The 26,122-nt window shown below is 41.0% G+C and overlaps 1 protein-coding gene across 18 annotated transcripts in view; it reads left to right on the top strand.

The window, feature by feature from the left end:
• dlg2 (discs, large homolog 2 (Drosophila)) overlaps positions 1–26,122 on the top strand; it is a 125,716-nt gene that overhangs the window by 96,185 nt on the left and 3,409 nt on the right. For 10 of the 18 annotated variants that reach the window (XM_075486546.1, XM_075486542.1, XM_075486544.1 and 7 more), the window contains 12 exons: positions 730–885; positions 4,096–4,252; positions 7,207–7,309; positions 8,328–8,442; positions 8,851–9,027; positions 9,196–9,271; positions 12,641–12,737; positions 17,612–17,662; positions 19,062–19,163; positions 23,865–24,037; positions 24,230–24,339; positions 25,414–25,505. In XM_075486546.1, the coding sequence (XP_075342661.1) occupies positions 730–885; positions 4,096–4,252; positions 7,207–7,309; positions 8,328–8,442; positions 8,851–9,027; positions 9,196–9,271; positions 12,641–12,737; positions 17,612–17,662; positions 19,062–19,163; positions 23,865–24,037; positions 24,230–24,339; positions 25,414–25,505 (1,409 nt within the window). Of the gene's footprint in view, positions 1–729; positions 886–4,095; positions 4,253–7,206; positions 7,310–8,327; positions 8,443–8,850; positions 9,028–9,195; positions 9,272–12,640; positions 12,738–13,230; positions 13,277–17,611; positions 17,663–19,061; positions 19,164–23,864; positions 24,038–24,229; positions 24,340–25,413; positions 25,506–26,122 lie in introns of those variants that run through there. The other 8 variants (XM_075486557.1, XM_075486548.1, XM_075486547.1 and 5 more) reach the window with 5 other exon arrangements.

Genomic DNA, 26,122 nt, shown 5'->3' with positions numbered 1-26,122 from the left:
CGCAACAACAGTAACAACACCAGTGACATCAACATCAACAGGAACAAAGATCCGGCAAACTGAAAGGGGAGGCAGGAAACTAAATAGGGATTGAGTGATTAAGTGAGTGGGTGCAGCTGGTGGGGAATGAACAGGTGAGGGGAATGAACTAATGGCCTGAGTGAGGGAAGTGAAGGGAAAACTAAACATGGACTGAAAAGAAACATAACCTAAACATGAAAACTAAAAACATGAGTCTCTGGGCGTGACAATTTTATGGAAAATAAAAGAGGAAAAGCTAACGTTAGGAGGTTGATAACCAGTTAATCTGTTTCATCCTCTGAGATGTGGCTTTCTGCTTCACAGTAAATCATTGGGAACTGAAAATAAAAGCTGTTTAAAGAAATCGCCTTCTGCTGTGCAAAGGTGTAATTTTCAGTCACTTCTGATTATAATTTTTCTTTAGACTGAAAGAATATTAGTTAAGATATCATTCTTCAGAAGATGATATCGATTAAAATCATCTCACCATGAAAAATGACCTGCAAGACCTTTATTTACACAGTAACACTGTACACCAGCGCTCTGTCTCTCTTCTCTCTTCTGCTTCTCAAGCTGCTTTATTTCTGTTTTTGTTCCATTTTTTGCCTGTATTCCTTTTTAGGTTAATCTTTTATCCCCTGTTCCTTCGTCCCTGCCTCGGTTTTCTTGACACTAACCTCTCTGCTTTTGTCTCCTGCTCCACTGTAGGCCTCCAGAGCCAGTTTACAGCACTGTGAACAAACTATGCGACAAAGCGCCCTTTTCCCGACTCTATTCCCCAGTGGAGTGCAACAAAAGCCTCCTCCACTCCGCTCCCCTCCCTAACTATCACTTAAGCCCGTTCCCTGAGTTGGACATCACCAGGTACTATTTCTGCCACCACCACCATCATCACCACCTCCTCTCTGCCCTCCACCAATTATCCCTATCCCAGTGCATGGAAAGCATGCCTTGTTATTCTACCCACCTGTTTTCTGCATGCTGCCTTTCCTCTGATTAGAAATATGTTAAAATAAGGGTCCCTCTGGCTGTAGATCTGAAGAAGGTTGTCACGCTTGATCACATCTCTAGAAATACATAAGGTTCGATATATAATATACTTGGATGAAACCGTGATCGATCGGGAAGGCGCCTCTTTGCATGTATTGTTAGTTACAACCTTTCATTTCTTTCCATTCAGGTAATTCTGCTTCCTCCCATCCTCGCTCTTCCTTCCCATCGTCCATGAACCGAATGCATTTGATAATGTTGGACTGACTTACTTATGTTCCGCTTCCTTAAATGGGTCTTAAAGGAGATCAGCAGAAAGGAGCCACAGGCAGTGATGAGCGGGTTCACACTTCACAAGGACGAGTTCAAAGTTCAGTTCAGTTCACGCAGACATAAAAATTAACAAGTTCCTGTTCCCACTCTAACTTTTTTTTTTAAGGAGCTACTCGGTATTAGCCTCTTCATACGTGTTTAAAAAAAAGACATAGCCTACATAATTTCATAAAATGTAATAGTGCGTTTTGAGACCCATCCATTTTCTATACCAATATTTAATCCTTTTCTATATTTAATCCAATCCCGGGTCACAGGGTGGCTGGAGGCGATTCCAGCTTCCATTGGGCGAGAGGCAGGGTGCATCCTGGACATGTTTCCTGTCCATCACAGGGCCAACGCACACACAATCGAGACAAACAACCATGCACTCTCCCACTCGCTCATAGGGTCAATGAGCCGGCAGCGTTAACCACCACACCATCCATGCAGCCCCTCGTTTGAGATTCGACAATCATTTTTCAGCTCTGCACTCAGAAGTCGGATTCATTAAAACATTCTAGTCAGAGAAATCCTGCCTTTCACGCGTTAAAGAGAACACCGAAGGGCCTCCGCAGGGTCACAGACTCCTGGGCTAAAATCAAGGTCAAGTTTATTTGTAGAGCACATTTAAAAACAGCAGCGTGTGTGGATCTGGAAAGTAAATGACTATAAACAAAATTAAAGCCAATGAAACGGTAGAAATTAAAAGCAGTTCTAAAACTTGAGTGAAAGCTAAGAACAACAATATTATTACACAATGTAGGGATGCATGTAATGCCAAGGAAGAAAGATGTGATTTCAGCAGGGAATGGAAGGCGTTTTAAAGGCTGAGCTGACCGGATGTGAACATTCGATTGGTTCCACAGACGAGGAGCAGTTGCTGCTAACGCTCGATCGAAAGACTTTTCAAAAATGATCTCCGGACTTCTCACTGAATCCTGACAGTTAGAAGCTAAATGACGGAGGCTAAAATCAGATTTCATTGATCAAACATCAAATGGAATAACAGCATTTTAAAAGTGCGCTCCAGTGAAGTCGCTGTAAGGGCTGGCGGCTTCTGCTGAGTGTGCAGACTGTAACGCATCGTCACCGTCGATGGAGAGTTATCACAGGAGATGGAGGGCTGCCAAAAAAAGAAGGGGGCTCCACTTTGTGGTTCTGTTGAGGCATACAGGTGAACTGCATCAACTAGGAACAGCTGTTTAAAAGCCTCAACTCGCAGAGCTGCATCTGCTGTCCTAAAGAGCGTCATCCTGCAAGACCGAGCGACACATTCGCCAGTTAAAGACGGCTTCGCTCGGTTCAAAGTGCACCGAAAATCTCAAGGCCTTTCATGCGCACATGTACACACAACCCCGACCACAGGTGTGTCAGTGCTGGGCGTCTTTCTGCGAGTGTCTCCGTCAGTCTCTTGAGGGAAGGTTTAGCTGATCTTATGGGACAGAAGCTTTAGTATAAGGAGTCGACACAAGGGTGACATTTATTTACACTAAATGATGACAAAACCACCGAGAATGGAAGGTAGTGGTGTCAGGAAGTGCGATCAGTGAGTGGATAGGTCCTCTGTGCTGGAACTTTATGTTCTATCAGGATCATCCTTTTCTGACAAATAGGTGAATGCATGAAAAGGAACTCGTACCGCAGAAAAAGTACAGCAAAACAGTCGCAGTAACAGTTGGGAAATACATCCGACATATACAGTCAGAGGAAACATACAGTCACATACAGAGAGGAAAGTACACTCAGTTCACTCTATGGTTTTACACGTCAGGAAGTATATTTGAATGTTGTAGAATCTCCTTCTGACTTAATGCAGCATGGCCTCAGAAAAGTACAATAGATATACCCAATAACCAACTTTAGATTTGTTTATTTTTCCAAATAGCATGAAGTTGGTGAGCAAAGACACTCAAAATGACTTCTTTGGACGTTTTTGAATAAAGCTTAAACTAATTAACAAAGCACAGCATTTCTAGCTTCTCTGTAGAGCTTGTAATTGTCCTTGGAAATGATTAAGAAGCTTTGTTGGCAGTTAAACTCTTTTTTGGGGATTTAAAAACAGTCAGTGTTTAAGTAGTGTAGTTGACACATTGACCAGCAGATGGCGGTGTGCTGCTCGTGTTGTCGATGCCATCCTCATCCTCTGGAAACATTATGTGTTGATGCTTTTTATAAGTCAACTATCACTTGATTATAATAACATGGGTGAGACGGAGAAAAACTAAATGGTTTAGTTTCAGTGTTGTTGTTTCTTTTTGTTTGTTTGTATTTGAAATGAGGAAGTAAAAAATTAGGCTGTCCTTCGTCATCATATAGTAGATCTTACTCCCATCGTCTCTGTGTGTACACTCCGGCTACTTATTTATTGCTGAACAATAAACATTCGTATGAAACTTACGAAATCAAATCTTCCTTAACGGGAAATGCGTGACGTTGGCCTCCGTAAGGAAGACGGGTTTTTATGTGTGTGCTGGTGCACGTCCTGGTATCTGTAGCTGTGAGAGAGCCGGATGGAGAAAGAGAGGAAGCGTCTCTTTGAAAAGGTTCCTCTCACGTCAGACCTGAATTTGGGACAGATGATCCTAAGTAGAGCACCATCCCCCTGTGGAGCTGTGGCAGTCTTTCGCTTCCTCTGCCCGAGTAAAGCTTCTGAGGCATTCAACGTCTCGTGACTTTTCGTCCACCTTTCTTTCCTCTACGACCGGAGCTGAAGATGCTGAGACCCACCGACACCCCAGAGCTGATGTATTACCTTAATTGTATTTACAGAGAACCCAGGAAAGTCGTGCTCCACAAAGGCTCCACGGGCCTGGGCTTCAACATTGTGGGTGGTGAAGATGGCGAGGGTATCTTTGTTTCCTTCATCCTTGCAGGAGGGCCAGCTGACCTCAGCGGTGAGCTGAAGCGAGGCGACCAGATCTTATCGGTGAGTACGCCCTGATTTACACAGAGCCACACTGCAAGATATGAAAGCGATACTGTGCGGTCCTACTTTTAGAAATGTTTTGTCACATCTGTGCGTTCCAAGGAAATTACAGAGTGCCATAGTTTAACTTTTAACTTGGTTTATAATCATTTTCTGTGTCACAACACGAACAACCCGATAGAGTCCAGATTTCAGCTCGTTTTTGTCTCGGTTTGGTCACATATTACCGTTATAAGCTGCTGTGGCTTAAACCATGATCAATAACGCTGTTTGTTGGAACAAATAAGCCAATGCTGACGATCGTCCATTTTTTGTGCAGTCGTGTGAAAAAGAATGTCCCCCCTTTTTCACTTCAATGGTTTTACATGTCAGAACGTCATTAGAAATGATCTGATCAAAAGGTCCTTAAATTATGTAAAGTCAAACCATCATAAACAACAACACGTGACATATCGCACTGTGTCATTATTTATCTAACAAAAACAAAGCTAAACTCCAAAAACTGTGTGAAAAACTAAGTGAACCCCAAGAGCTTGTAGAACCACCTTTAGCAGGAGTAAGTTGAAGTTGATGTTTTTTCTGTTTGACGTTATCAGTCTCTTACGTGGTTGTGGAGGAATATTTGTAACTTTACAAACCTAAGCTGTGCTGCCATGTTCTTTTTAGAAAGAAGAGGCTTTCTCCTTTGTTCTGTTTTTGTTCTGTCATGAACTTTAACATTTAACAAGCTAACTGAGGCCTGTAGAGTCTGAGATGTAGCTCTTGGCTTTTTGACCTTGAGGTGAACTTGCTGGGACGCCCACTCCTGGGAAGATTGGCAGCTGTCTTGATGTATTTTCCACTTGTGAATAATCTTTCTCTCTGTAGAATGATGGACTCCAAATAGTTTGGAAATGGCCTTATAACCCAGATTGATGGGCAGCAACCATTGCTTCTCTAAGATCACTGCTGATGTCTTTCCTCCTTGGCATTGCGTTAACACACACCTGAATGCTCCAGAGCAGCAAACTGACTAAACTTCTGCTTTAATGGATTTGCTCACACTTACTGATGATCAATTAACCAGTGCTTTGAGCATCTGGCTGCTACGGAAGCAGCGGGAGTGGATTTAGTTTTTTACACACTGTAATTTACATACAATACAGCTCAGTGTGGCACTGCTGTTTAATGTCCAACCAGTTTCTTGTTCTACCTAAATGAAAGAAGGCAGTTGATATTCAACAGTGACCTGGATTTAAAGTCTAACAATAACTCCCCCGTCTGCTCCCACTTACTGAGCATCCACTCGTCTTCACCTCTTTTTTTTCTTTTTTTTTTGTGCTCGTACATGGAGCTCTTCTGTCCGTTGCTGCTTTTCTTTGACTTCGATGATGGAATGAAGCACACCATGCGTTAAACTGACCAACATGTATATGTAGTGTTTTTATCCCCTCTCTATATTATGGAGAAGTTGATCTGGTGAGTTTATTTGGAAAAAGTGAAGTGCTTTTTAGTCCATTTCAACATGACACCAGAGAACGAGGCTTATTTATTGCTCTTTGGCTCCCCCTACAGTTGTGGAATTTGTATTAGCCCTGCACACGTACAGATATACACAATGTACGTGTTGTCATGCTGAAGAGGCCAAAAAAAGACACCGTCAAAAGCCTCTAAAGATGCCAAGTGGCCATAAAGCAAAACAGTGTGGTAAGGGGCCAGAACCCAAAGTTGTGAGCGACGTTATCTCAGCCCCTGGGTGCTTGGGGGCATTTACAGGCCCAGGAATGTTTGTAACAAAGGTCAAAGTACTTCAAAACAAGTCAGAAGCACATAGTGTTCTCTGGTGTTGCTTGCGTTCTTAAAAATCCGAATTGAAATCCCCAATAAAATTTTAACGTGCCACCATCCGCGTTCCAGTCGGAAAATCTTAAAATGCTTTAAGAACTTTACACAGTTTGTTTTTTTGTCATGAAGTAGATGATGCCATAAGTGAACCACTTCCTATTAATCCACTTCTTCAGAACACATCAGCATCTCGGTATTTCTGGAGACTAAATTGACCCTTCATCCCCAAAGCATTTTATCAGTCGTGAGCCAGAGTAAATACATATCAGTATGTTGGGTTGCATGTTGGCTAATTTGTCGCCACAGCAGTTTAGCTTGAATTCATTGCGACACCTAGAATGTCTCTTCTTTCTGGCTCACAGCGTAGTGGGATGGGCTGAATTCTGTGGATTAGTTTGTTTCTGCTGGTAGACGTGCAGCATCGGCGCTTCCGTCCCCCCGTTGTTGTGGAGCTTTTACGAGTGTTTCATGTCAGGAGGAACAGAGGAGTCGCACGTCACCTGCCGAGTCGGCATCGCATCGCCATCACGATTCCAGCATTTAACAGGAAGGTCTCAATGACTCTTTGTTTTTTTTAAAGTTAACTGACAGTTCAGAGTTTTCAAGCTTTGCTCAGCCTGCAAAAAAGGGAGGGAGAGTCTGTATCTTATGGACCAGACATGTCATGATGTAGGAGGATAACTACCTGGGAGGACTGTCGTAACAAAGCATCGTTACCCGCAAACAGACGAACCAGCTCTTGATCCCTCCTGGTCTTGTAGGATTTAGGATGACCAGGGCAAAAAAAAAAGGGTTCATATACCCACGTCGCTCTGGTTCAGTTCAATTCAGCTCTATTTACATAGCACCAAATCACAACAAATATCATCTTAAGGCACTTCAAGAGAAACAGTCAGTTACAATCTAATCCGTTGTTACACAATCATAATCCTTTCAATCAAATTAATTTAATTCCAAATGAGACCAATTCATATACAGAGCCAATTAAATAAAATGCTGGCTAAGAAAACCGACAGATTGCATCAAAGCTTCTAAGATCTAAGAGATACTGAGCATGCACAAGGCGACGGTGGGAAGAAATTGTAAAATCATTTTGCATAATCCTGTGAACTACCTTGCTTTTATAACAGGTTAACGGCATCGACCTACGAGTGGCCACGCATGAACAAGCGGCGGCGGCGCTGAAAGGAGCGGGGCAGGTGGTCACCATCATCGCTCAGTACAGACCAGAAGGTGAGTCGGCAATAAAAATGAAAAAAACACCCCTAACTGCACGAACAGAGAAACCCTGTGGAGCAAATACGCTGCTGAACACAAACATCTGCAGGAGGAGTTTCATTTGGAAATGAGAGTTGAATGGTGCTCTGGTTTGTCACCATGTGGGGAAAAAAAAAACGGCCCTAAAAATATCAAGTTTGTGTTTGTATTGTAAATCATGACAATGGTTAAACACGGTTCTAAAGCAGAAGTGCTTCTCAGACCGTCTGTTTAAAGACTGCTGATGAGTGTTAGACCTTTCTGTCAGTTTGTATCTCCTGAAATCAGTCGCACGCAGGAACTCTTCGACTTCTCTCAGGGGAACATATTGCTCCTGTGTTTGTATGCGTAAAATAAAAAGTTAAAGGTTTTTTTTGTTTTTTTTTACTCGTATTGCTAATATTAGCCAGCCAACGTGTAGCTGAAAGTGGTCGACTTGTTCCTACTTCCAAGGCACATCCCTTCAACGTTTACATGGGATTCCCATACCTCCTGTTACAGTTGAACTAAACAGGCGGTGACTGCGGTGAAAAGCTAAATCTGTGTCCCAAAAAAACAGATTCAGTGGATTGTAACCGTGTTGGCTCATCAGGTGAAGTGATTGCTCACCTTTCATGATCAATCAGTTTGGTGCATAAGCTGTACTCTGTGTCAGCAGAAGAGCAGGAAATGTGGTTTTGACAAATGCTTTTGTGCTGCTGTTGTATTTACCTCGTGTTTATGTCCTGATAAGGTCCATAAGATTTCATTATCATCTCCTGATATGTTAAACCTTAGAATTGAAAGAAGTTGTACTTTCTTTTTTTTTTAACATGTCTGCATATTGAAAGTATCTCCAAACTAGAATAGATTAAATGACAATTTCCCTTTTAATTCTAACTCTTGGATCTAAATATGAGAGACGCCGTCGTGTTGACCTTGTTTTTCCTCTTATTCTCCTGAATAGAAGAAGACCCTGGTCTCCTTTTTCAGCCGGTCTAATCTTGTCTTGCAGAATACGGGCGCTTTGAGGCCAAAATCCATGACCTCCGGGAGCAGATGATGAACCACAGCATGAGCTCTGGGTCGGGATCTCTGCGAACTAATCAGAAGAGGTCACTCTATGTCAGGTCTGTTCTGGATTTAAACAGAGTTTTGTTTTGGGGTTTGTTTTCTTTTTTGTTGCTTTTTTAATGTTCAGGCTAAATTCTGAGAAAGCACAAAGTGAAAGGCTTTTCACTTCCACGAGACGTCTTAAAGGATGCGATGAAAAGTGTTGCGCTTGCATTTCATGCATGTAACGGAGAAGAGTGGTGCAGTTTTCCTTATTAAGGAAATGATGAAGGCGTGCACACGTTCACACCGGGTCTGACTGTGTCTAAATGTAGCAACCCCCATGGACTCGCAGTCACTATTATCTCTCTGACCTGGTAAAGCTTCCAGTCTCTCTCCACAGAGTTGGAGTAGTTGGTGCAGAAACAGGAATGATAGTGTTTTGAACACTAAACCTGACAATCGTGTTCTCCTCCACTATATAGGGCACTGTTTGACTATGAGAGATCAAAGGACAGTGGCCTCCCTAGCCAAGGGCTCAGCTTCAAGTACGGCGACATCCTCCACGTGATCAATGCCTCGGATGATGAGTGGTGGCAGGCCCGTCGTGTCACCCCCCATGGAGACAGTGAGGAAATGGGAGTCATCCCCAGCAAGAGAAGGTGAGCAGAGTCAAAGTAGTCTGAGTCCTCTGACTTCGTTTCAGATTTTTTCTTGTGTTGTCTCATTGCACTTCACTAGAGATCCATCAATTGATCAACTAAATGTGGGATGTAGGGCTGAGTGACGCTCCCGAGCAATGAAAGTGTGACTAACATGGTTCTTTTCAGGGTGGAAAGGAAAGAACGGGCACGTCTAAAGACTGTGAAGTTCAATGCCAAACTGGGGTCGTTTGATTCAAAAGGGGTAAGAGCTAAAGGATGTATTTCTGTTGTTTGGTTTTCTTTCCATGTTCATTTTTATGATTTGTAATCCAGCTCAGATATACGATCCTGTGCAAAAGTCTTGAGCCACATTTTATTTTACAGGAAATGGGTTCAACAATTTGTTGAAATTTGTGCCAACATAAAGGTGAATACAGTAAATATGGAAAAAACAGACTTACAATTCTATTTGGCTTTGAAGGCAATATTTGTTCTGAGCAGCTTTATTCTCCAACACAGTCTGAACCCTCTTAGACCAGCTTTCTGTCATTTCTTTAAGTAGTCTTCAGGAATAGTTCTCCAGGCTTCTTGAAGGACATCCCAAAGCTCTTCTTTGGATGTCGGCTGCCTTTTGTTCCGTTCTCTGTCAGGATGATCCCACACTGCTTCAGTAATGTTGAGCTCAGGGCTCTGGGGAGGATTCATCCCTGCATAAGACCTGTTGCCACTGATTTTCAGTCCACTTCTTGTGACATTTGGCACAGCTCAGCCTTTTCTCCCTGTTTCCCTTCCTTAAGAATGGCTTCTTCACAGCCACCCTTCCATGGAGCCCATTTCTGATGAGGCTTGGGCCAACAGTAGATGGATCAGCTGAAGGTTCAGGTCCTGTGTCAGGTCTTTGCTGGATTTAATCCTCTTTCTTTAGGACGTCACTTTCAGATCCTGTTAATCTGCTGTAGATAGTTTTTTAGGCCCAACTCTTCTTCTTTTGTCCTCCACTTGTCCAGTTTCCTCAAATGTTTTAAGGACACACTGCACACCTTGCTGAGATATGCCAAGTTTTCAGCTAATAGCTCTTTGGGAATCACCTTGTTGGAACAAAAATACTATTTTCTGTCTGTCAAACTGTGTTATCTTTGGTGTTTTTCATTGATGCAACTAAAGAAATGGGAACAAATGATGTGTCTCTGTGACAGGCTGCTGGTAACAAAGTGTCTAAAGATACAATTTAAAACTGGTTCTTTGCTAAGTTTATTGATATGTGTAGACACAACACTGGTTCATCTCTTGAGTTAGGAGCCTTTTTATGCTTGAATGATTCAAAGGTCAGAGTTAAGTGGATCAACAAAGAAAAACCACATTCCTCAGAAAATGGTCACGAACAAGAATTGGACTGAAAATGAGTTTTAAAAAAAAAGCAGCCGATGTTCAAAGAAAAACTTTGAAAGCCTGGAGAACTATTGCTCAAGACCACTTTAAAAGATTACAGTAAAGTCTGGCTCAGAAAAATGAAGAAATGAGGGGTGGATCCGGACTTTTGCACAGTGCTGTAACTGTTAACTTAAAAGTCCATGTTTAAATCCTGAGCAGGACTAGATTAATTCATGTGTGGCCAAACTTAAATCTATCACAAAATGTGAGATGTTGTAACATTGTTCTGACGTGGACTGCTAGACAAAGGCTTGAGTCACTTTTTCTTTCCATCTGTGTAACCACCTGTTTGTCTCTCTGTAACAGACAAATACAGGCGTTGTGCTCATTAGCTTGTTCTGTTCTTGTTATTTACCCGTACGGTAAACGTACAGACCAGCTAATTTGATGCGCTCACCACACTTTGTCCTTCAGCTTTTGCTTAAAAGTTTCATTTTTTTCAGCTATATGAAAATGAAAAGAATATTCCACCAACCTTTAAGCTAAACACCTCCGCTGTAAGAACCGCGTTTTTAGCAGCAGACATGAACTCACGGACACAAAGTCATCTCAGAACTGGTCTGTTAATGGAGTCGTGGCGTCGCATCTTCTCTCGTTCCATCTTTTCCTCCGATCGCTGCATGTCTGTTCCGTGTGCTGACGACAGTGTTTTCCGTGTCTGTTCCTGATTTCTGTCGCTTCTCTCATAGCACGATTCTTTAAAACGTGTCTGTCCACCCTGCTTTTACTTTTTAAATGGCTCTGAACACTATGGAATGACGAGAGCTGAATGAAAAAGAGCAACTCTGTTAAAGAATGAGGAAATATTCCAAAAGAACAAAGAAAGGTGGAAATGTGAGCGAATCAATCAAATAAATGGGATGATATTTTCGACCTTTATTTGCCCTATTTCATTTCCTTATTCTCTAAAAGAGATTCACTCTTTTTTTTCGTTGCCCTCCTCTCATTCTTTATGCAGCTGTGGCATGTCAAGAAGTATTCCACCCACAAAGGGATGGGGTAAACACATGTGGTTAAACTCTAGACGTTGTCAGCTCGTGCTAAAATTTCAGAATATAAGAAAACAAAGGTAGTATTTTATTAAGGGCTGTTCATAAAGACACATGCCTTGCAAAAGGCTGTTTCAATCATGGCCTCATCTGATTTTATTTAGTTGGATAAGTTTTAGGGACAGAAAACGGTCCAATAGGTGGACTGATATGAAGAAAAATTCTGTTAAACAGTTTAGTCAGACGGATCTACTGTCGTCTTAGGACTCAATTCAGCCTTATGGACTCCCTTTTCAAATGAAATCTGACCTCCAATGATCAAATCTTCGTGTACGCTGAATGAGTGAGTTTGAAAGCAGATATGCCGATGAAAAGATGAGTCATAAACTGCTGCATGGCAACCTGAATTATAACCCCAGAGCCTGATAAGTATCAGAACTGTTTTCTGTTCTTTGTACTTCAGTGGAAATCAAAACCCTGTCCTTCCAAATGGGATGGAAATGGGAAGTGTGCAGCATTGACATGGCGTGTGCTCGCATCACTTTGTTTAGATGTAGAGCTGTTAAACATCGGTTATTTATCTTCTTTTTAAGTTAGTTGTTGTATTTAACATGTCGGTAAGCATCAGAAAAATTGTGCTTTCTTGATAAATCTTTTGAAAGTTATCTTATCTAACCTGAGTTAGCGAACAAAACATCTTTGAATCAGGATCTTTAAGAACTGTGGACTGTTTTCGTCAAAATCAGCTGTACGTCTATCTGTAGAGGACGTGACTGTCGCAGCATCTTGCTTGTATTTCATATAATCTTCACATCATGCTACAAACTTGTTTTGTGTTGACAGAGGGCAGATACATTTAGTTACGTTATGTGCGAAGGAAATGTAGTGAGACGTGATTTTAGAGGTTCCAGTGGCTAAAAGCGCAGTCCTGACGAATGCGGGGTCACTTCATACAAAAGTAGCCCCTAACCCGAGTAGGATCCTCACCACATGGTTTGTGAGCAAAACAGAGACCCCCAAATAACCCACAATTCAACACGGCGTGACATCATGCACACTGTGTTTTACTTATAAACATTACTTGTAAACCTTAAACTTTTAACTTGGAAAAAGCTTCTTGATATCCCACTTTTTTTTTGCAAGCGATTGCTTTGTCTGCATGAACTTTGACAGATGTGCCCGTTTGCCCCATGCTTTCTCTCCCCTCACAGTCACTCACTGACAAGCATAAAAAGAATTTCATCTTTACACGAAAGTTCCCGTTCTACAAGAACACAGATGGTGAGCAGGATGGCAGTGACTCACACCGTAAGTAAGCTCACAGACACACATGCACCTCCATGCAGAGTCAGTGTAAGCTGCCCGGAGAGCCAGCAGGGGGGATCACAGGTGCATCTCGAGCGCAACGGCTTCACAGAGGCGTTACCTGCTTCCTCTTGTGATCCTTTCCCTTCACTTTGTCTTTTTCTTTGTTTTTCTCTTGCATCACTGTCTCGGATGCTGATCAGTCAGCAGGAGAGAAGCCAGATCAGTGCAGCTCCCTTTTTGGTGTTATCTTTCCCCTTCTGGTGATTTTCTATGACCCAGTTTCTTCTTGGATATCTTTTAGGTTCAGGCCCAAGAGTCCCAGCTGTTGTCATTTTGTATTTGGCTCCCTCTGCTGGCTGATCATTGTCTGAACAGGGACAGATATGTGGGCTAACTCCTTCCTCTACTCACTGCCTCCAACATTTTGCTTATGGCGCGACTGTCCCCCCTTCCTTTTTTTCTTCTGCTTCGGCTCTCTTTGGACGGCCGTTAGGACATCCTGGGAATAGGTGATGATGGGTATGGGACAAAGACATTCAGTAAGTTGGTCCAGGAATGATTCCTCACCTCTGTTTACTACGACCACCCCACAACAAACAGTGTGTCGCCCTCCTTGTCTGAACTTGTCTCTCCTGCCTGCATCACTGCATGCTGTTGTGGTTGGATTTGGCTTGTTCACAGTGTCTGTCAAAAGTAGGTTCTCTAAACTGGAAGTGCATGAAGGTTTTTGTACTGTTTTAAAGGGGACATATTATGGAAGAGTCACTTTTTCTGTGCTTGACAGCATGTTATTTGGGTGTCTGCAGTCTTTACCAGCTCAAAAACTCAGAGAAAAACATGCCCTTGGAATTTTGTTTTGGGACCCAAGTTTTTTTTTTTTTTTTTAAATATGACATGGAGTTGTACAGATTTATAGAAGAAACTTGCAACACTACAAGGTTATCCAGCCTCCTCTTTATCTCCACCTAACCTCAGCTTCAGGTGATGCTGCATTTACTGTACCTCAGAAGTGGGAAGTTGAAACTCTTTTGATGTGATATTAACAGCAAATCAATGTTCAATTCAACGTTTTTTGGGTTTTTTTTGCCCAACATGGAAATCTGACTTCTAAGTAGTGTCAGATGTAAGAAATTCTAATTTCTGACAAACATTGGTGAGAAACAATTCTTTATGTTCGCTCCTAAAATCTTAAACAAAGTGCATATGAAGCGACAGGGAGCCAATGTGAGAAGGAGGAATTACCACATGAGTTCTCGCTGGTGTTTTAAATCGAGCAGCAGGTGTTGTGTTCTGCATTGTGTTTCAAAACAACTTGGGCCGGTTCGACACGTGACTTGTGATGAGACTGTGCCGAAAAGCTTTCAGTTTCGCTCGCCTGCCAGCTGTCCACAGTCCAACTGCAGACGAGGGAAATGTAAGTATTAGAGAATAAATTTGCCCGTCAAGCTGACACAGCTTGGAAATAGGTTTAAACTAATGGATGCAAAAGTATTTGCTGTTCTGTTTCTCTCTGTTATTTTTGACCAAAGCATGTCATAGACTTTTTCTTAAAGACCTCAGGAAATTGTCTCAACTTGTGGAAAAAAGGACATAATATGTCTCCTTTAATGTAAAAGGTTCAACTTGTGTGTATCTTATAAATCACAAGTGGTTGAAAAGTCTTAACTGTGGCTTCATAATCACATCATGCAGGGATTTGATCACAGATTAAGTCAGAAGTCATAATCTGTTTGTTCTGTTGCTTAAATTGATAAGTTTAAGATAAGTTGATTTAGTCTTCAGTCTGCAGCAGCTTTTGTATAAAATTGAGATTGAGGCAGCGATGCTTTTAAGCTTTTGTTATGGAATGAAAAGTGGAGGAAAAACTGCTAAATTCCCTGTATTTTTTTCACTTTTATTTGTAAATTCATTACAGATTATTTGTAGGTGATTTTGCCTGCTGCAGTCTATTTTTCCAGCTCAAACTCAGAATGAAAACGGCAGGTGCAGAGGTTAGAGATATTAAAGCGCACAGAACACTGATGGATGTAAATGACGGGGACAAATCTTGTTATTTTCAGTACCAACGTTGCACACGAACAGCAAAGCTCTTAAACATGATATCCTACATTTAGATATAAACTGAGGAAGTGCATTTAGCTCTGATGCTTTCCAGGAATGGAGACGTGGAAATCACTTTAGTTTTTGACTAAATCACAGTTAAATGTATCTGTTGATTGAATATTCTCTGAAATAAATCTGTTTTCTAATCTGTGTTACCTTAGGCCAAATATTAAACCGTGTACAATGTACATTCTCAGTGACCAAAAAGTTCTGAATAAATATTGCAAATCCAATATGCATGTTGCACATTCAGCTGAGTATGTGTTATGATTGGTGAATAATTCAACACTGAGTTCTGGTTTGAAGAGGTTGATTTTTTTAGATGAGGTCAAAATAATCCACCCTGGATCTGTTCGTTGGATCATTTGCGTATCGTGGTTATTTCTGCGACGACCGTGGACAAACTTTATCCAGGGAGATTCTGTCTGTACAAACGACAGGGATTCACGCACATGGTGAGGCAGTGCAGAACGCACAGGAATTGATTAATTTGTAGTAACTATTGGAGGAAATGCCTTTTATTGTAATCCACGTCCATTTACACTGTTAATAGTGCTGGTTAGAGCTGTAAAGATGGCCGACAGTCACGTGGTTCCAGACAGTCAACTGGCCACCGATTTATTGGGTGATAATGAAACGTTAATGAGCCATCAGAATGACTCCTTTACACTGGAGCCCCCACACTTAAACCAGCATGCTAAACAGAGTTTTTATGTGAATATTTTTATTATTTTCTTCTCATCAATAATATTGTTTTTCTTTGACTGTAGGCCTTATTGACTGCTGTCCTCAGATGTGATTCTGTGTTGTGCATGTTTGCATGATGCCAGGTTTAACATCCTAAATGTTTTCTTTGCTTGTGAGCATGTCAGTTTGAAGTACAATGTTGGAACATGTCGCATTTACCTTCATATTGATTTGTGTTGTGCGGGTCAAAGGCTTAGTTTTAGCTACAGATGCAGAGTCATGTAAGAAAGGAAGTACAACCTCTTTCATTTGAAGGCTTTAAAGAGCAAGACCAGATCTTAAAATTCGGTGAATACAACCTCAGATGAACAACTCATGACAAATAACACCCCATCACTATTTAAGACAAACTTAGCAAAGCTCTCTAAAGGTGCCACCACAGCATTTCAATCAGGTTGAGGTCTGGACTTTGACTGGACCATTGCAACACCTTGATTCAATTCTTTTCTTTTGTAGATCTGCTGCTGTGTTTGGGATCTTTGTCCTGTTTATGACCCAGTTTCAGCGAAGCTTTAGCTGTTAGACAGACGGCCTCACATTTGACTCTAGAATACTTTGGTAAACAGAGGAGTTCATGGTGGACTCAATGACTACAAGGTGCCCAGGTCCTGTGGCTGCAGAACAAGCCCAGATCATCAGCCCTCCACCACTGTGCTTGACAGCTGGTATGAGGTGTTTGTGCTGATATGCTGTGTTTGCTTTTCTCCAAACGTGCTGCTGAGCATTATGACCAAACATCTCCACTTTGGTCTGGTCTGTCCAAAGGACATTGTTCCAGAAGTCTTGTGGTTTGTTCAGATGTAACTTTACAAACCTGAGCTGTGCTGCCATGTTCTTTTTAGAGAGCAGAGGCTTTCTCCTGCAACCCTTCCAAACAAGCCATACTTGTTCAGTCTTTTTCTAATTGTGCTGTCATGAACTTTAACATTTAACAAGCTAACTGAGGCCTGTAGAGTCTGAGATGTAGCTTTTGGGTTTTTGACCTTGGGGGGAACTTGCTGGGACGTCCACTCCTGGGAAGATTGACAGCTGTCTTGATGTATTTTCCACTTGTGGACAATCTTTCTCTCTGTAGAATGATCATTGCTGATGTCGTTCCTCCTTGGTATTGTGTTAATACACACCAAAAAATCTGCTTTTATGGAACACTTACTGATGATCAATTAATCAGTGCATTGATCAGCAGTACCTGGCTTAATTCCTGTGGAAGCAGTGAGGGTTCACTTAGTTTTTCCACACACTGCTTCTGTGTTTTAGCTTAGTTTTTGTGAAGTCTTGGTGAATTTTCCACTTGTGAATAATCTTTCTCTCTGTTGAATGATGGACTCCAAATAGTTTGGAAATGACCTTATAACCCTTCCCAGGTTGATGGGCAGCAACAATTTCTTCCTTTAGATCATTGCTGATGTCTTTCCTCCTTGGCATTGTGTTAATACACACCTGAATGCTCCAGACCAGCAAACTGACAAGCCTTAGAATTTAAAGATGTTGTCCTTTCTTATTTACATGACTTCATAAGACAGATAAAACATCCCTGTTATCCAACAAAAATTTCTTTACATTGACCGTACGAAGATGCCTTGGTTTGACAACTACTCCCAGTATCTTTAAATCTTTTTTACGATGTCGTGTCAAGTTTTCTGAGTTTCTAAATCCATTAATGTACAAAGATGGAGATGTGGGGAAAAACTAAATTCTCTGATCCGGTGTGTATGAGCGAGTGACAAAAAACACAAAATTCATCTAACTGAATACGTATTGAGTTGTGCTTTCTGAGCTCATTTTCTAACCTGGCAGCAGGTGATGAGGCAACGATCATCTGCTGGGTGATAAATTTTGTCCTTTGGCGATGAAAACACGCCAATTCTCATTCTTATCTGATCATTAGATTGGCTTGATAACTCGCCCTAAATGTTACACACTGGAACTAATTCTTCAGTTTGGATTTTCTTTCGAAAACTTAGTTTGTTTCCCAGAAATAACAAAACACACGTTCTGATGTTTTCACTTGTGTCTCTCTCCAGGAAGTCAAGATGATGTGATTCTCTCATACGAACCTGTGTTGCGGCAAGAAAGTAAGTGGACAGAACAGGTTGGAGGTGGATTACACTTTACTGCTTTCACACAGTCTGTTGTCATTGTGTCTTGTGTTTGGTTGATATACAGAAAACACAGCTCCCACATTCCTAGTTGCCCTTGCTCCCTCCTGGACTTGGTGCCATTTAGTTCTTGCTCTCGGAGTAGCAGATGCAGCCTTTCCTAATTTTACCCTCATTTTCATCTCAAAGTTATGGACTTTGTGGTCTTGCCGCAATGTTACTCTCTGGTAGACTTATGATATGAACCCCACAAACTACAAACCCGAATTCCCCCAAAAATTGGGACATTGTAGAAAATACATCAGAATCAGAAAAGATTTTATTGGCAAGTAATTTTTACATCACAAGGGATTTGGCCTGGTCTGTTTGGTGCAATAAAAACAAAAAATATAATAATAATAAAATAAAGTAATAAAATGTAAAATAATAAAAATATATGTACTAAGTATTAGTAAGCTGAGGGCAGAAGAGTGCGTTAATGTAACGCATGTGAGGCCATGTTGAAAGTGAGACATTTTTCATCGTTTATCTTGAATCTGACGTCAGAGGCAGGTCTCGAAAGTGTTGGGACGGGGGCCACAAAAGGCAGGAAATGTAAGTGGTGCTGAAAAGAAACGGCTGGAGGAACATGTTGCAACTAGTCAGCTTAATTGTCAAAATGTAAGTGGCTTGATTGGGTATGAAAAGAGCACCTTAGGGAGTCAGAGTCTCTCAGAAGTAACACATGAGCAGAGGTTCAGCAATATGGAAAAAAAGACGTTTCTACAAATTCTAAAGATTGTAGAAAAATGTTCCTCCGTGTAAAACTGTGAAGACTTTGAATATTCATCATCTACAGAACATAATATCATATACACCATTCAGAGCTCTCCATTCTTCTTTGTGTGATTTGTGTGATATATGTATATATATATATATATATATATATGCATATATATATATATATATATATATATTGTTTTTTTTTTTAAATCCCCAAAATGAAAACATAAAACTGTGATAAAGGCATCCTTCCCTCGTTGTTCATGTTTGTGCAACACTTCCCCGAAGATCCAAGCACAGCAGAAAGTGTCGATCTTTTAAAAATAAAAGCCTAAACCTACATAAAACCTTTTTGGTTGGCTTTTGAGAAAATGTAATGTAATCGCTCAAAAATGTGAGATTTCACGATCACGTGTCTAGATTTAGCTTTTAAAAGAAATTTGAAGTGGACAAATTTGGAAAAAGTTGGTCAGAACTGACACAGAAGAGCCAAATGCATCTTTGGACAACTGATAAATATCTTAATAAAATTCAACTTCATGAAAAACTTGCTGATGTCCCGGTTGTTTTGGATTTAGTTAAGAAATTCACCAAGTTTTTTTTTTATTTCCAGTTAATTATGCCAGACCTGTCATCATCCTCGGGCCCATGAAGGACAGAATCAATGACGATCTGATATCAGAGTTCCCGGACAAATTTGGTTCCTGTGTACCACGTAAGTACCGAGTACAAAACGGCAGGAATTTATCTTTCATGCACATCAGGGACTGTGGGAGCTGTGACATCATACTTGTAGCACTTAATGGGGTCATACTAACAAGAAATACATTTTATTTTGCTTCAGGCATCATTTCTAACCCCTAATCCAGTCAAATTTCTCTGCTTCCACATTTGATATGTCTTTTTTTAAAAACCCTGCTACATACTGTAAATTATGAGGTGTCGATAAAATACTGCGAACCCTGTATTTTTACATTAAGGATTGTACTAAAATATCATAAACCACATTTTTTTCCTTAACGTTTATAGATATTTTTGTTCTTAATACTCACTTACTTACCTCAAAATCCAGGCTTGATTTATTTCCATGGGTGTTTCTTTTTCATTTGGACGATTTCTTCTGCGACACCCAGCTTTCCACTGTGAGAGTGGATGTTTTTTAATCTTTCATACAGTAAAGTTTTTAAAAACCTACTTACTTTTACTTTTACTTATAGTATTGTGACGATGAGCCGTTTCAGCAACTCGATGAGCCGTCAAAGAGGAGGGACAGCCACATTTTTCTGCTGTATTAGAACTACTCTTTGATTACAAATGTATAATTTCAGACAGAATCAAAGAAGTTAAAGGAAACCTTTACGATTTCTTGTCAATATAAACAATATGACAGATGCTTCTTTTCGTCATCATGAGGGAGAAACTTTTCATTTAACTGCTTTTTGCTTCCATTTACAAAGAAACTTGGTCAGAAATCTGTGATTTCAATAGCCGCTTTCGGACAGAGTAGTTATAAGAACGCAGTTATCAGAACTGTCCTACTCGAATTTCGTTCTGATAACTGTCCTTCCCCTGCGGAGCTGTTTCAGTCTGCATTCGCACATGAGTCGGGACTGATGCGCCGCGCGCAGCCGTCTGCGTCAGTGACGTGTTACGTTAGCCGTTTAGCGCCACATTCAACAACAAAACAAAACCCAGTAAAAGTAAGGAGAGAAGAAAAAAACACCACAAAGAAGCTATCATGGAGAGCGGGGAGGCCACCGTGTTCATGGTCTGCATGATGGTGATATTAATCATGGACGATCACATCGGGCGTCTAACATCGAGGCTGGAAGAGCTCACAGAGAGTCAGGATCGAGCGCAGGCGATACTTCTTAATTTCATGAAGGAAGAAAGGAGAGCAGAGCGCCGCAGACAAAGGAGACAACGTGTAAGTTTAACTTATTAAACACCCGCCGGTTCTGTCTGTTTGGTATGATGAAACATTTCAGCCGTGATAGCATGACATGGGGCGTAGCTACCGACGACCACACACCTCCGTCAGATGCGTTCTATAGAACCATGAAAAGACCCGACCTCGGAGAAGGAGCTGAAATGGTTATAGGAACTGAGGGAGATAGCCCCGAGTTCCTGTATGTCCGAACACGGGAGAAAACGGCCCAGCGGATTAAAAGGTTATTAGAACTGCTAATGGTTCCTACAGTCCGAAAGCGGCTATAGATTGAAACTTCTTTGGTGGTAAATCTTGCGAAATATAGTATCCCCAGAACAGTTTTGCTAAAAAAAAAATAAAAAATCAATCCTACGATATACATACTCGAAATATTTAACTATAATTAAAACATCAAATTTCAAAGACATGAGCTTTTTAAAATGGATCCAAGTTATGTGCAAGACGGCAAAGGTTTTCTGTGTTCTTTGTTTTTTTTTGTTTGTGTTGTCTTTGTGTTATTTTATATCCATGATGCACAAGTAGAATGACCTTTTTCAAACTCTATCTCATTACAGACAGTATAAACTCATGAAATACCACGACTTATAAGCCTGAATTCATTTTAAATATACATCCACTTTTGTAATTCCGGTCCGCAACACAACTTACCGCCAACATTTTCAGTGTTCAGAGCGAACAACTAAACTTGCAGATATGGTTTTGGTGCATGTTTTACCAGTAATTTCTTCTTTCTAAGGAGCTTTAAAAAGAAAGATTGGACAATTTGAACTCCGCTTGAGTCTTTAAGGAGCAAAGAGGATCTACCCTCGGTCAGCGAGATTGTGGTGAAATGAATGAATTGTTTAAAAATTGTTTCCCAAATTAAGATTGGGGAAGATTTGCAAATGTTTTAAGAGAATATCATTAACAAATTAAGAAATCTGAAAGAATTTGAGGGCGGAAAGACCATTGGAGCAAACCTAAGTTGGACACCCGGCTGCATCAAGAACCGTCGTTCATCAATAGCTGACAGAACCACATGGACAAGTGATTATTGTGGGAAACCTTTGACAAGCACTACAATACAGAGTTCCATTCACAAATGCCACTTCAAACTTTACTGTGCAGAAATTCAGCCTTATGTTAACTTTCTCTGGGCTCGGAGGCATCTGGGATGGACCATCACACAGTGGAAACGTGTATCAGACCAATCAGGATTCCAGATCTTTGTCTGAAGAAACGGGCTCCGTGTGCTCCAGATCAGAGAGCAAAAGGAGCATCCAGAGTGTTGTCAGCAACCAGTCCAAAAGCCAGGCTCTGTGATGGTGTGGGGCTGGATCAGAGATCTTGGCTAAGCTCATTTCTGCGATGCCAGCATTCATGCAGAAAAGTTCCACATCTTTCCCAGGGATGTCCGTGCACATCTAATGCTTTCTGCACACATTATAAAGGCGTGGCTGAGGAAGAAGAGGGTTACAGGTACTGGACTGGCCTGCCTGCAGTATTAAATTTAGTTTAAGAGAAAGAACATTGAATAAAAAGTTTTTTGTTTTTTTTAAATGAACAGATTTCTGCCTTTTATCGTGCTGTCTTTGAATTCTCCAAACCTCTGTTATCACCTTTCACGCGAGGAAAATCCTTAGTATGAAAAATAAAAGTTGCAGAGGCTCTTTCAGCTTGTTAAACTATCACCTACTAGACCAGACAAAATGTTCTGGTTAGAAATAAATTACCTGCTGTGAAATTAGGTTGCTACTCTTTGGATATTTGTTGAAACTGCAGCTGCAGGCTCATCCTGTCGGTTTCAGGGCGACGTCGGATAGATATCCCTTCATGTTACAGGCCAAGTTGAATTTTGGCTGACATATCTGCGCATCCCTTTAAAGTTTCTGCTGTCTGTAAAGAAATAAAAGTCACAGGGAATTCCATCTATTTGAATTCATCCTGACAGATCAGCTCACTCATCTGTGCAATGTGTGACTTTTTTCCTCATTCACAGAGTCACGTCTTATTTTGCATGTCTTGATTTACACGTCTTTTTCATTTCAATTTACCCTCTAAATCACAAAAAGCTGCTAGCAGTTCAGAGTGTGAAGGTAAGTGAACGAACTGAACAAACTGGTGATTTCAGCATTTTGTCTTGAAAGTGAGTTCATTGTTTCCATCAGTGTTTTTACCCCCTTTTTATTGTTTTGTTGTGATAGTTTGTGTAGATCGAAGAGGTAGCAGTAGTGTGAGGAGAACTACATGTGTGCAGTGTCTATAATAAATGCATTCGTTAGCTTTGTAAAAGCAGGCAACTTTTTTCTTTAAAGACAAACTGTACATTTTGCTCAGATACTCAATAACCCATTGAATAAATCTAACTTTAAGGTCGTTAATAAAATGTGTGATGCTCAGGCACACTCCATCCCACCAGACTGGTGGAAACAAACCAAAAGAATAAGATGATTTTTTTATTTATCTTTGTTCATCCGTGTAAAATGCGCTCACATGTCCTAAAATCTCTTTATTGTGTGCAATAGGAAAGTGTTTTATTCAGTCCCACTTCAAATGATTCCAGTCGGCATCAATGGGAACAACGACACCTGGGTGTCAGCGCTAATCTTAACTGAGGATGCTGCACTCTGGGCGACATGGGTGGGAGCAGCTCAGATTTTCTTTCCTGAAACGCACGTTTTATGGCCTACAACATCTCATGAAGAGGCTCCGATGCTAAAAGCAGCAACTGGTAGACAAAAACGGAAGCAATTTTATTTATTTTACTCGACGAAGAGACAGCTGGCCACTCGCTCTCAGTCCTGCTGCGCTGACGTCCACGATCTAGTCAAAAATAAAGAAAAACTAGCCTGGTGATCTTAGAGCTCTATGGATAAACAGGCTACATTGGGCAATGGGGAAAGGGTTTAATTGGCTTTGTTTTTGTGAGTTTACCCATGGAATTACACTACATCCTGCAGGCTGTACATTTCTGATTAGCTCAACTTTCTAAAATAATTAGGCTAGTTTCTTATTTTTGACTGGACCGCAGCCCCTAACAGCAGGACTTAAAGTGAGCTGCTGGCTGTCTTACAGACAAAATAAATTAAGTTATTTCATGTCTATTTGTCAGAGAGTTGTTTTAAAGTTCCCGGGCAGGACTTTAAGGTTTGTAAAAGTATGTTTCGGTCAGGAAAAAAGTGATCTGGTGTCCATTCGTGTTTCCTTTGACTGCAGCGCTATTATTGAAAATCAGCGTCATCACCCAGTTGTTTGTTCCCATCAATGACAATCGAAGCTGGATATGGCCTCTCAGTAGTCTTTGTTTTGTCCCTTTTACCCTTTTATTCTGACACACATCTCCACAGTGGTCACAATCGCTTCATCTGGCAATAGCTTTCTTTGTTAATATTTTTGTTTTTCATGAAAAATAGAAGTAGAATTCAGCAAGTCTTCAACCCTCTTGTTATGATAAACTAAGAGTTAATTCTCCTGCTTACACCGAAGATACCACAAGGCAGAGGAGAAACTACGAGGTCGATGGGCGAGACTATCACTTTGTGATGTCCCGAGAGCAGATGGAGAAAGACATCCAAGAGCACAAGTTCATCGAGGCAGGACAGTACAATGATAATCTGTACGGGACAAGCGTCCAGTCTGTGAAATATGTGGCCGAGAGGGTGAGATTCTTAACTTGTGTGTTAAAACTACACCAGAGAGAGGCAAACACTTCAGTAATGGAAAAAAAAAAAAAAAAAAAGCAACACAGACTTTCACCTGTTACTTAAAATTTATTTTTATTTGAAAAGAGGAAAAAACGTAGCTTTTGTGATTCTGCATGGTACATCTCTAAATTCATGCCTCTGTCTCAGGGTAAACACTGTATTCTGGATGTGTCTGGAAATGCCATCAAACGACTACAAGTAGCACAACTCTATCCGATCGCCATCTTGATAAAACCGAAGTCTGTTGATTCACTATTGTGAGTATTTTTTTTTTTATAATCACTTTTTTCTTTGTTTTTACTCTTCACCAACGTAAGAGCAATATGAACACAGGCCTTGGCTGAATTGGAGTCATAACCATGAATTTATAGTTCTTTTAATAGCACCTGGTTTTAGGGGATGGAGTTCCCGACTCCACTTCACACTTCTGTTCCTTAGAGGTGTGGTTTATGTCAGATCTGTCCTACCGCTTTAAACTCGCTGACATGCAAACATAAATTTGGACACAAAATACCCTCAACCCTTAAATCATATTATAACCATTTGAGAGAGACTGCAGCACCCAGCCAGAGAGCTCACAAAGTCACACACAAAAACAGAGCTCACAGTACCCACCACTAAATGGAAAGAAAAACTACTTGACTGGCTATTTCTATTTTCATTTGCCTGCATTTCAAGCGCCGACAGTTAGCACTGATTAAGGCACAATCTCGTCTTTGGTTGTGTGTTTAACGAGTTGGGATGGTCCAAACACTGCACTGCAGATGGATTATTGTAAGCAACAGTAAATTCAATTCAATTCTTTTCAGTTTCATATAAAGCGCCAAATCCCAGCAAATGTCATCTCAAGACACTTCAGAGATACAGTCCAGTTCAAGCTAATTACAATCCAGTTAATTGTGATACAATCATAACTCAATCAAATCAAATTCATTATATTCCAATTTAGTCAAATTCATGCAGAGCAAATTAAAAAAAAAAGATTGGATTGAAATTTCTCTTTGATGGAAAAGCGAAAATGAAATGGCGCAAAAGAGTTCTGAGATGCAACAAATGCAGCACGATGTGACGATGAAGTTGGTGGAAGAAAAAAAAAAAAGGGAAGTTGGATATTTCTAACTGAATCACTGACTGGATGAGATGTTTTCAAATGTAAGAGGCCCTTATGCTTCACTTGTGTTTTTATAGCTTTTTGGGTAGATGGCTACAAAGGACGCCGATATTTCGCAGTGCATTTTTTTAAAATTTACTTCAACTTAAAATGTTACACAGCGAGTGCAGCGGGTCTTCAAAGTGAAACCTTGATGCTTGTGTCATGCCCCTTTGTGCAGGGACATGAATAAAAGACTGACTGAGGAGCAAGCAAAGAAGACTTTTGACAGGGCAATGAAACTGGAGCAGGAGTTTGGTGAATACTTCACAGGTAAGATTGATATTATTACAAAACGTGCACTCACCTCACGCCTCATTGTTGAGCGTCGCTTGAATAAAATTTGAAAACGCACCACACCTGATTTTAAAGCTGTCCCTTAAAGCAGCAGAAGTGTGATAGTTGTGCTGCATGTCAAAAATATCTGGATATGCAGGGAAACCCAGACATCCCTCTCTTCAGCGACACTCCTCCAGCTCCTCCTGGGGGATCCTGAGGCATTTCTTGGCCAGAGGGGATATGCAATCCCTCCACTAAGTTCTTGGTCTGTCCCGAGTTCTGGCTCTCCCAGTTGGCGGTTGGTACCTGAAAAACCTCCAAAGGGAGGCAACCAGGAGGCATCCTAACCAGATGCTCCTTCCAGCTCAGCTCCAACTTCAACACCGCAGACCTGAGCAGCGCCCTCATTACTGCTGACGAAGCCCAAACCCGTATGTTCATCTCTCACTCCAATCTGCCATCACTTGTGAACAAGATCTCGAGATACTTAGGCTACGGCTACACGAAAACGAAACGAGGGTTTTTTTGAAAACGGGTACGAAAATGATTGCGACCACACAGGAAAGCTTCTGTGTCCACATGGAAAAGCGACGCTTGCTGAAAACGATGCA

The sequence above is a fragment of the Odontesthes bonariensis genome, chromosome 16, assembly GCF_027942865.1.
Source record: "Odontesthes bonariensis isolate fOdoBon6 chromosome 16, fOdoBon6.hap1, whole genome shotgun sequence".
Lineage (NCBI taxonomy): Eukaryota > Metazoa > Chordata > Actinopteri > Atheriniformes > Atherinopsidae > Odontesthes > Odontesthes bonariensis.
The sequence above is the reverse complement of the archived record's forward strand: the minus strand, read 5'-3'. Positions and strand labels throughout refer to the sequence as shown.